Source organism: Falco biarmicus, chromosome 16, assembly GCF_023638135.1.
Source record: "Falco biarmicus isolate bFalBia1 chromosome 16, bFalBia1.pri, whole genome shotgun sequence".
Classification (NCBI taxonomy): Eukaryota; Metazoa; Chordata; class Aves; order Falconiformes; family Falconidae; genus Falco; species Falco biarmicus.
Window position 1 is genome coordinate 382031 of NC_079303.1, and position 11524 is coordinate 393554.

Consider the following 11524-nt stretch of genomic DNA (forward strand, 5'->3'; position numbering starts at 1 on the left):
GGGTCCCATCCCCTGGTCAGCACAGGTCCTCACTGCCACCTAGACCAGTGCTCACAGTCCTCTGTCCCCACCATACTGTTGCTGCGTGTTTTCTCATGGGGATTCTGACTTCTTGGGCTGGTGCCCGCTTCCATAGAGGTTCAGGCCAGCCTGGCCTGGCATCAGTGTCCTTCCCTTGTCCCTTGCAGTGGTGGCATGAGCCAAATGGGGACGCTGATCTCCCTGGATTGCCTGTTGCACCAGATGAAAGCGGAGAGAACCGTGGATGTCTATGGCGTGACCCTCCAGCTGACAAGAAGCTGCTGTCTCATGACCCCGACTCTGGTAGGTGGGAGGGAGGACGGGTGGTGGGCCAGGCAGAAGGGAATGTTCACACTTGAGCTGCCTGGAGCTGGCAGCGTGCTGCCCGTGCCTGTCCAGCCTATGCAGGGATATATTCCATGCTTCCTCCCCACCCTGTGGCTCTGCCAGCCACCAAGGGCTAAGGGCACTGTCTTTTCTCAGGGAAGAGCTTTCCATTTGCTCAGCTCTGGAGTTAAAATAAGTTAAATTGCATGTGAGCTCACCATAAATGCAAGGTACTCTTCCCATTCTGCCCTGGAAAGCATGAAGCACTGGTTTCATCCCACATGACAAACCTGCCTGCTCACCCTTGGTCTCTGGACATGGCTGTTAGCCTGGGTACCCAGAATCTGCTGCGTTTCCCCTCATCGGGTGCCTTTCCCTGCCTCATTCCCCACCCCCAGAGCCTGCTCCCAGCCCCTGCCTGCTGCCAGAGTGGGGCCTGCTTGCGAGGGGCTCAGTGGGACACCCTGCCACATTTGCAGCTCCCCTGCAGCCGTGTGGGCTGTGGCACTGTCTGATGGTGCCGCAGCCATGCCTTGCTGTGCCATGCCAGTCCAGCCCAGCCCAGCCCTACAGGCCTCCGGCGTGCCTCTCCTGATGGGTGCTGGTGGCAGGTGCCCTCTGGACAGCGCTTTCATTTGCTGCGACGGCTGAATGAGCTGATGCAGCATCCCTGGAAACCCTCCCCACAGGGGACAGCAGAATTGGGACAGATCTCTCTGGGGCTTCCTAGCTTCAGTCGCCTGCAAGCAGCTAATTGCATTCTTAATTAATGTGAACCATGTGCATGGTGGGAGCTGGAGGAGGTCAAAGCATCCGCTGCCCCTGCTTCAGAGCTCCTTTGTATTTCAGCAGCAGCCTTGCTGAGCAGTGACACAATGCGCCCATAAAGGCACAGCAAGCGCTGATCAAAAGCCACTGCCCCACTCGGGGGGGGGGGGGGGGGGGGGGGGGGGGGGGGGCGGGCAGCAGAGGCAGATGCCTTCCCACCTTGCTGCGAGCAGTGGTCGCTCTGATTCCGGCACAGCCAGTGAGGGACCGGCAGAGCTGCCTTCCAGCCTGCTACCATGTGGCTGCCAGCCTCCTCCATCGCCAGGCAGGGCCTGCCAGGACCCCTTTATCTCTCGCAGGGGCATGCTGCTGTCATGCTGGGGGCATCAGATGATTTTTGGGGGAGTTTAGTAGCCAAACAAGGGGGAAGATGAACCTTTGAGGGATTGTCCACGACTAACCACCAGATATTTAAGCACCCCCAGCGCCAGTGCGGCACGTGTCTCTGGGGATGTGCTCTTGCATTTGGCCAGGCATTGAGTGTGCCTGGTCTGAAGTCAATGCTCAGCTCTCACTCCAGATTTCACAATCAGGCCAGGCTCATTGAAAACATGCTCTGGTGACCTGGAACCACAGCCATTGTGTGATCTGTGGCTTTCTCAGCCCTTCAGTGGGGCTAAACCCACCGCCAGCAGGGGAGGAGGCTCCTCGTGACTTGCAGCTTAGCCAACACATTAGCAAGTTGTTCAGAGGCCCCTCTGTTGAGTCCCTAATCCCCCCTTCCTGGATACCATGTGATTTCGACCTACATGGTTTGCAGGCTGGTCCTGCTCTCCAGCTTTGTGCATTGAGTACAACCTCATTTACCTTTTCCACATCTCGCCTTTCCCGGGGCCCTGCCACGGGTGGTGGTCAGTCCTGGCTGTTTTGTAGCCTAGCAGCATTTTGGAGTGGCCTGGCATTTGAGCAGAACCTCCTATCAAACCCACAGTCAACTTGAGATCTCTGGACCCACATTAGGTACTGATGGATCATTTTGGTGATCTTAAAAACAGAGAAATGGTGCAACTGGACTAAAACCATCCAGATCTTCTTGTCTACCTCTGAGAACTTGCAGAGATCTACCCTGATCCACTGTCAGTACTTGACTGGTGTACACTAAGACTACCACCAAGGGAAACTTGCTCCAGAGGTCTTCACTCCTGGCTTCAGGTCACTGCCAGACCCTGGGCTCCCGCAGGCAGAGCTCTCCCTGCTCGCTGCCCTGCAGCATCACTGGAGTTGCTCTTCAGTCTTGTTTTGGATGTAAACACCATGGCATGTCCAAAAGCCACTGTGGCCCTTTGAGGAAGTCAGATGGCATTGTTCCTCCCCATCTCAGATGGGGATGTTCCTCTCATCCTCATCACGGGGGTGATGGAGCAGGAGGAAAGAAACATAGTGTAACTACAGCTCTGGGCCTGATTCTTCCTTTCTGGACAACTCTGGTGACACAGGGCAAACATGGATCACTTGGGACAGCAAATCCTACTCTGCCATCAAACAGTTAGTTAATTAGGACCTTTTAAGGCAAATTGCAGGGTTAGTCCTGCAACCAGGAGGTCTCTGTCAGAAACCTGACTCCCGACCTCCTTCCTCTCTTGCAGGACCAGTACATGTTCCTGTACACCTGCATCCGGGACATCATTGCTCAGAAGCTGCCCTAACACAGCCCGGCCCTTGCTGGTGCTGTCCTGCCCTCCTCCTCTGCAGGGTCCTGTCTGGAGCCAGGAGCTCGCTGAGAGCACTGTGGGGGTCCTGGCACAGAGTGAGCCCTGCAGCAATGGGGGAGCCTGTGCCAGCACTGTCACCAGCACACCCCGTGTGGTGTTAGCAGCCTCATGGGGTCTCCTGAACAGATGGGCAGCATTGTCCTGCTATGCACTGCTGCAGCCCCTCGGTGCAGACATGGTGAGGGGCTGGGCAGGATGTTCCCCTGCTTTGGCCACCTCCTGGGATTCCTGGTGCCTGGAAGGTTTGTTGACGCTACTGGGGTGCATAGTGCCAGCTGTGGGAGCTCTACGCTGCCCTTGCCCCTCAGCACGGAAGGGGCAGCCCTGGGCTCACTCCTGGACAGCCCTGGCACCTACAGGCTGCTGAGGTCTGACATGAGCACTGAGCACCATGGGCTCCATGCACCCGTCGGCACTGGGCATGTTGGGGTCTCAGACACCACTGTGGGCACAGCATGGTGGGAGCTGGCTTGTCTTGGCTGGTGGATCAGTCTTAGGTACAAACAATAAACAGCCCTAGAAAAGAGTGCGCTTGTAAGGGTGGGTTGGCTTTTGTGGGGTCTCAGTGATGCAGAGTTTTTTCCCTGCTGCAGCACAGTAGCCATTCCCAAAAGGGCAGCTGTGTCCCTAGCCACGGCCAGCAGATGAAGTGCCCTTGGGCACTCCAGATACTGCAGCCTGTGACACACAGCATCTTCTGTTCAATTTCATCTGCTCCTGTTACTGAGGCAACACTTCTGCAGTGATTCATCAACCCACCTGCAGCTTTACAAGGAAGAGACATTTTTTGATCAAGCTTGGGCTTGAAGTTGTGAACCCTACTGACTCCTAAGAGCCAAGGATCAGGGCAAAGCCACCTGATGCAGCTTACATGCTGTCAAGCAGCTGGCAGCACTGTGCCTTACTGCAGAGCACTGGCTTCTGCTCTGGGAATTGTGTCGTCCATGCAGCCACATGTAAAGACGCCACTGCTCTGCAAGCAGGGTTGGCCATGCACAAGCTGAAATTGCAAGTAGCAACTTGGTTTATTGAGCTCCAAGTGCAGGTCAGAAGGAAGAGTTAAAAAATAGCGAATGATTTCACAAGGATATTCCTGGGGTAGAAAAAAACTGTATCTGGGAACCCATTTACCCTCTTTCACCCCTTCAGGCAGCATGGCGTTATGGTACAGTCCCAAAGCAGCACCTCTGTCCCAATCTGGACCCAAGCGCCTACCCACAACTGCAGGAGCTGCCTTGGAGTGGGGTGGGGGACACAGCAGCTATGATGAGACCTTAGCACAGCTCACCCACAAAGCACAGGAAGGTGTCTGCACAGGAATGAGCTGCTGATGTAAGAAAAGGACCAGTGTTCATTCCCTCAACAGGGGAGAGATGAACCAGATGTGCTCCAGCTCCAGCATCTCCCTGCTGGTGCTGTTGGACACAGCCTATGGCTCTCATTCTGCATGGCCCAGAACCCCCAGGTGCTGTGCGCGGTCACATCTTAAAGGTGTGTGTAGGTGTGAGCTTTAGCCTGGTACCCCACAGGCTCTTGTTCAAGCTGCGCAGTCTCCACTGAGCACCAGCAAGCATTTGTACCTGTGTGTCCCAGCATGGTTTATGATGTGTAAAACACCTAATGCTCTTGTTCTCAGAGGATTTCAAGAACATCTGTGGAGTGCCCTGACTTGCAAAGTGGGGCAAATCACAGTGACAGTGAAGATGTGAAGGAGGATTCATTGCTATGAAGTAGCAGGAGCCTTGTGAGGGGCGCAGAAGCAGGCTTACTAGGGATTTTGCTCTCTAGAGCCTGGCAGCCAGTGTGCGGGGCTTGTACTGCTGGACCCCTACCCTGGGTGCGTGGTCGTTGCCCCTTTGGCTGTGCATCACCCCACGCTAGGCTGGGCTTCTGCAGAGAAAAGCCCTCCAACACTCTGCCAAACACAGCTACCAGGATCTCCCAACAGCCTGGCCAGTACTGTGTCCTCAGAAAGGGGCAGCTGCCAAGGATAAGGAGGGGCAGGAACTCCTCATCCTCTTTTCTGTTTTTCTGCAATCAGAGCTACGCTGTGGCTTTCAGAGTCCTTATGCCTGGGGCTTTGCTCAAAGCCATATTCCCCGTGGGGAGGGTCTGGGTCTGGCCTTACAGCTTGTGGCAGAGGTGAGGGGCCTCAGAATGGGACAGCATTCCCAGGGACTGCTTGTGGGCTCTTGCCTTTTGTGGAGAAGAGCAAGGCAACATCCACATGAGACAACCTGGCCACCACCCAGTTCACCTTAAGCTGATGGCAGTGGCCAAGCAAGATGGGGGAGTGAATTCTGCTGGCACCTGTCCCATACCACCTCTCATCCCAACAGGGCTCAGTTCAGCACGTCACTGTCCATCAGCCCTGTCTGATGGGCTGCTGCACCAGGATCTTTTTACAGTCCCTTGGGAAAGTGCTCATGGGTCTCCTGTGTGTCCATGCACAGAGATGGCAGTCCCAGCATGGAGCACAGCTACACACAGCCAAGCAGGTCTGATGCACGGACACGGAGCTTGTGGCAGAGTTGTGAGGGGTGCTAGCTCTGAGTCGTGAGGAAGCAAGTGAAAGCCACGTTGTGGGAGGCACGTTGTTGTCTGCAGAGCTTCCTGAAGTCCAGAAGCAAGTGATCCCACAGCCCTCACGTGTGACTCGCACAGCACAACAGTGTTTCCAGCAGAGCCAGCAGTGAAGGTGAACCTGCAGGCATCTGCAGCTAAAGCACAGCTGCTCCGGCAAGTATGAAGGGACCGTCCCATGAACGGGACAGGCACAGGACAGGGATATGTCATGCAAATGTGCCAACAGGTTTTATGCAGTGAGTTCAGTATGGCTGCGACTGTGGCACAGCCCGCTGCTCCACGTTTCACGTCCTGTCTAACAGGAGGCCGACTTGGTGATGATGATGAATTTACGACCTCCCACCCACTGCTGCAGTGGAGTCTGGAGCCACAGATGCTTACAGAGGGTGTCGTGGGAGCTGTGGTTTGGATGAATAATTTTCCAACCCTGCAGCTCAGAGCCACAAAACCCAGAAGGGAGAGAGAGACAACAAAACAGTAAAACAAAACAAGCCTCCAGCTCAGGCCGCCCAGCAAGTTCTGGACTGTGCTGTGTTGTTCTTCATTTTTAGCCTGCTGAAGTCTGGCAGTATCCAGCTACCACCCTCCTTCAGCAGCCCCCATGCAGAGGTCAAGACCCTGGAGATGAGGAGGACCATGTCCATTTGGACCCCTCCTTCCCACCCCCTTCCCATGGCTGTCAGAGCAGGGGCAGACTGGCTTAGCATTGTGAAGTGACAGGAGAACAGGGGTACCCAATGCTCGGATCTCCTGGGGACCCACAGCCATGGGACCATGCTTGTGACGGCTGGGGCCACTACTTCTCCATTCACTGGTGCTGCACCTCTGCCCGAGGGTCTCCCCTGCTCCTGCTCCCTCCAGGACACAGAGTCCAGCAGCTGCCACATCTTCACACAACACAGTAACAGGGTATTGCTCCCACCACAGGGAGCCCATGACACCCTGGCACATCCCAAGCTGGACACCTTCATGATATTAAGTGCCTGGCATCAGGCTGTGGCTGTACCAGCTGTAGCCATGGTGTGGGGATGCCCACTGCTCACTGTCTCTTCCACCTGAGCTTTACCAGCACCAAGATTGCAGCCTATTCCTCCCCCGGATCTCCAGTATCTTCTCTCATCAGCTACTGCTGTCAGACACCTCCTGGAGAGCAGAAGCACTGGGGCCAGACAGATTCAGGGTAGGTCTGAACTGGAAGGGGAGTTCCTCCTGGGAAGCCAACTAGGACTAGAGCCAAGCTTCCCTCTTCAACACCCTGCTCTTGCATGTGCTAGGCTTGCCACGGCTTTGGCTTCCTTACCCAGCTGATGTAGGCACTCCAAAAAGGAAGGTCTTCAAGAATGTTGAACACTGAACCAGGGCTCTGCTCCACCTTACAGGTCTTTTGCCTAGCTCTGCACCTCTGTCCCTCCTCTCTGCAGGGCATGGAGCCACCAGGCTGCCTCATGACTTTTTGCAAGCAGCACCTCTCAGAGCAAGGAGTTAAAGTGTATCTGAGGCTTGTGTCATTCTGTGCCCTAGGCATCATTCTCTGTGTGACTTCATTGGCACTAGCCCTTCCTGCTATCAGGGAGCACAGATACCTCCAGTCCCCGTCCTTCCCCTGCCCCGGTCAGGCAGCTGGAGCAGCTTGCTGGGCACTGGGGCTTTCTGCTTTTTTGGAAGTGTTTGCATTTACATTTTGGAAAGTCTCTGGGAGTCCTTGCTGGGCCCAGATTCACCTGCAGCCTGACTGTGGTATTTCAGCCTTTGGATGGCCCTGATGGGAGCAGGAGCACCAGGAACATTCTTCTGGCCTTTGCCCCTGTGCCTGACCTCAAACAGCTCCCTGGCGTATGCCGCAGGCTTACAGATGCATCTGAAGCACCAGACTCTTGGCTCCTGCTGCATTCAGCCCATCCCTGCTGGTGTGAGCCGCATCCTGCTCTCCCCAGAACCTGGAGGACCAGCTTCAGGAGGAGCCAGGGATGATGAGAAAGTCTGGAGGACTTATGCTGGAGAGACATCAGATCCCAAGAATGTGTCCCACCCACAGAGGTGCCATAGACGAGATGGATGACTGCATGCCCTGGCACACACGAGCCAGTCCTGGTGATGCCTGTTTTTCTCTGGTATCCCTGTGCTTTGTGAGACTGCCTGGGGTTCTGTGCATCTCCTCCTTTCCCTGCAAGCCCTTCTGGAGGAACTGCTTCTCTGTTGTCCCTCTCCAGTGTGCAGCACAGTGGGGTCTCAGTTCCTGCCACGACCTTGGCAGTGAAAAACAGCCAGCATCCTCCTTGTCTGCAGTAGGGACAGGACTGGTTGACCTTGGAGATCAATAGCCTAACTGGGATCTACTGGGGTGATCCTGAACTCTCTAAAATCTGGAAGGGAATAAAAGAGGGCACAAACAGCTGCCCCTTGGGAGCAGGGCAGAAGACACAACACACGTGGGTTTGTTCCAGGGCCCCCAGGTCTGGCGCATGCTGAGGGCAGAAACAAACAGCCTCCAGCCCTTTGGCTCAGCTAGCACAATGAGTCTTCCAGCTTGGGAAGGTCCGTGGCTGTATGTCCAGGGCATTGGCAGCACCTTGGGAGCAGTGACAGCACAGCACTGCCCACCACCTCCCTCCACCCTCAGGAAGAGCATTGCTGAGTGACAGCAAGTTGTCCTGCTTGGGCCCACAGAGTCATTTTGGCTTGGGCGCCGGGGGGGACACACAGCGCCTGTTGTGTGGGTTTAGCTGCAGCCCTGCCCCAGCTATACCTCTGCAACAACCCCACTGGCCTTTAAACTGCAGCAGCTCTGAAAAGCCTTGCCAGCTGCAGTCCACAACCCAAAGCTTGTTTGGCATTTCATTTCTGGTCCGCAGAGAGGATCTGGCCAGTGCTGGTACCCGGAGTCCCAGGTCTCTGGAGGCCCAAGGCTGAGATCTGGAGCCAGACCACCTCAAGTATGTTGTGCTGGCGTGAGTAACGCAGCCCTTTTCCACCACCCCAACGAGCAGAGGCAATAACTGTGCTTGCAGTACCTCCCATGAGCTGGACCTTGTTCCCCACTTTGGCTGTATTCTAAATTTTTCCAAGGTTTTTTTTTTTTTTCCTGCTTTTAAGCAAGCTGTAGGAAGACCTGTTAGCCATGCAGTGTGAAGGCAGCAGGAGAAATACCACCTGGGATGTCACCTGCCACTCGGAGGTGCCACATGCTAAGGTGTCACGCTCGGCCACAGCCCCCCCCCCCCCGGTGTTTGATCCCAGAGTCCCAGCTCCATCCTATAAGAGCAGGTCTCTGGGAAGGGGGGTGCAGATGCATGTGCCAGGCACAGTGAGCAGGTAGCGCAGCTCAGCCTGCTCTGGAGCAGCGCTCTGCTCATCCCCCCAGCCGCAGCCTGCCACTAGAGGACAACACGCAAACACTTGTGAGCCTTGCAGAAAAACATCCACTTGCGTTAATAGGAACGAGCTGCATTTGGAGCTCCCGGTGCCTTTAATAAGGGCACAGTGCAGCCCACGCTACTCGCAGTAAAATGCGGTTTCAGTGATAGGTGGCTGAAAAGTGACACTTCCACCCTAGGGGGACTTATTCAGAAATTCCAGGTTTACCATGGAAAGGTCAAAGCTCTCTGGTCTAAATGACTTCATGTCCAGATTCTTGGTTTTGCCAGGAGCCGAGCGACATGCTGGAATAAGTGAACACTTTGAATATTAACGTCCATTATCAGGTCTCAAAGAAATGAGACATGGAAATGAAACACCACAGCCGAGCCGGAATGAAAAGCAAATAGAGAAAAGTCAAAGCAAAGTGAGACAGACAGAGCAAAGCCCTCCAACTTCAGGCTGTGTTGCTCCAAAAACAATGTGAAAAATGTCACTGCAGTCAATGCCTTCCTGAGGAAATGGCTCTGTTTCAGCAGAATGGCAGTTTTCAATAGGAATCTCTTCAGTGTGATTTTTATTAAGAGCTCTATTAATAGTGTGCTCAGCCAGAGCCCTGGATCCCCAAGGAGAATTCACTGAGTGAGAAATTGTCAGGAGCTCACGATGCGGTTGGTGTCTGGCTGCTTGGGCTGGAGAGAGAGGGATGGGGAAATTGTAGATAAAAGCCGCTGTTGCAGCCAGGAGCAGAGTGATAGGCCTGACACTTTCTCCAGACTGACACCAAATTCCTGGCTGCTGTCAGAGCAAATCCAGCTATTTCGGGCGATGCTGAAGTCCCACGTCAGAGCTGGAAGGGAAACTTGTCGAGGAACCCTCTCTCTGAGAAGGGCTTCCTGTCTGCCCACCAAGCAGTGATTCGGAGCTGTCAAAACACATTGCAAATGTTTAATTAATGACATGTCCAGAATTGCTCATGATGGAGGGGACTTAATTCCAATTAAATCAGTTCCTGCTCCTAGACCAAAATTCTCGCTCCTCTGTACTTGGTGTTAAAGTTTCCACTGACTTTAGCAGTGATAGGGTTTCAGTCCTGAAACGGCAGGATCTCAATGGACTTTGCAAATGGAATAGGTTCAGACCCTGCCTCACCCAGGCCAGGAGTCCTCAGCCAGAGTCTGTGCATCAACCCTGAACCCTGAGCAGTGTTTTTTCTGGAGGAGATACCTGCCAGCCCCAAGTAAGCTGGAACTTTTTAAGTGTCCCACTTCACAGGCTCACCTTCCTGACCCCAGATAACTCTCCTGCCTCTTTTATCCCAAGATAAAGGGGATTACAATTAGCAAACTCTTTTGCCAGAAGAAAAAGCACATTCAGAGGAAGCGGGGCTGTGAAAACCATCTCCCAGTCTGTGCTTCAGCCATACGGCATATTACCATGGCATGGCCACAGCCAGAGGGGTGACTATATGGGTGCACTTTGCAGCCATGCAGACCTGGGCCCTTCTTTCTCTGCCCCATTCACTTCTTCCAGCCATGGCTAGAGGGGAGGCATGGGGCTCTGATGGGAGTTCAGATCTGCCCAAAGCCCAGTGGCCAGCTGTCTTTCTTCAGCATGAGACAACCCTGTTCAGCTGCCATCCCCATTGCAGACAAGGTGCATGGCCCTGTAGAGAGAGGCACAGCACAGTTTAAGCTGTGGGGCCAGACTCAGCCCCTACCAGTGAACCCACTGCCACAGGAGGACAGCAATCACCCCAGTCAGGGGCACCACGGTGACCCTGAAAAACCAGTGGCTGCAATCAGGAGGGGGAACAGAGATGCCACACAGAGCTGGCCTTTGCAGCCTTCATCCCAAGGGCAGATCCAGAGCCCTTTTCTAAGCAAGTGCTTCTGCTGCCCCAGAACTGTGTAGCTCCTTGACACCCAAGTAGCAAGAAATCCTGTTCTGATGAACATCTCCTATGTTTTGGTACACCCTGAGGCCTTGGGCTGGGCTGGCATGGGCAGTACCCCATTGCTAAGCCAGACCTGCTCCCTTTGGTGTAATGGAGCTCTAGATGATGTGGCTCCGAGCCCCCACAGTGAACTGTTCCTCTATTTTGACCTCTGACCACTTTACCCAAGGTTAGGAAGAGCTCTGGGAGCAAATCAGCCACCTGCTCCTGGCATCGACGCTGTCGCATGCACCTGACCTTGTTCTGGGCAAAACTATAGCAAGTGGCACACCTGCGAGAGCACCATGTCCCACTGTCCTGGAGAACTCTCTGGAGTGGTCCCCCACCAAGCTCAGCACTATGGCACTGCTCTTCCATCCCTCTGCATCTCCCCCCCAGCCCCTGACCCACGGACAGGGATAGCAAGGGGGCTGTGCGTGAGCAAGGGCTGGACCACAGGACAGCCAGACCTGCAGCCTGGGCAGGGCTGCTCCCAGCAAGCAGCTTGTTGTGAGCTCCTCACTCCCTTCTCCCCAGCTGCACCCTGACTTTCCAGTTGCAGCTGGGTTTCGCAGCCAGCACAGACACACAGAGTCCTTTATCTGGGGTTATATTTCAGCGTCCCAAAGTCTGGAGCCCTGGAAGGGCTGGTTGGGTACTCCTGCCTCCCTATTTATACTCCTCTGCCCTGCCAGAGCCAGCTTTGCCTTCCCCTGCTCTGCTATCTCACAAAAACATTGTTACAAAACAAGCACAGGTC

General features: G+C 54.7%; 1 protein-coding gene across 4 annotated transcripts in view; it reads left to right on the forward strand.

Annotated features, from left to right (window-relative positions):
• Positions 1–3415, forward strand: part of LOC130159780 (receptor-type tyrosine-protein phosphatase V-like) — a 41000-nt gene extending 37585 nt beyond the window's left edge. For all 4 annotated transcript variants that reach the window (XM_056361778.1, XM_056361777.1, XM_056361779.1 and 1 more), the window contains 2 exons: positions 189–324; positions 2763–3415. In XM_056361778.1, the coding sequence (XP_056217753.1) occupies positions 189–324; positions 2763–2822 (196 nt within the window). In that variant the 3' untranslated portion in view covers positions 2823–3415. The remainder of the gene's footprint in view (positions 1–188; positions 325–2762) is intronic.
• Positions 3416–11524: the final 8109 nt, after the last annotated feature.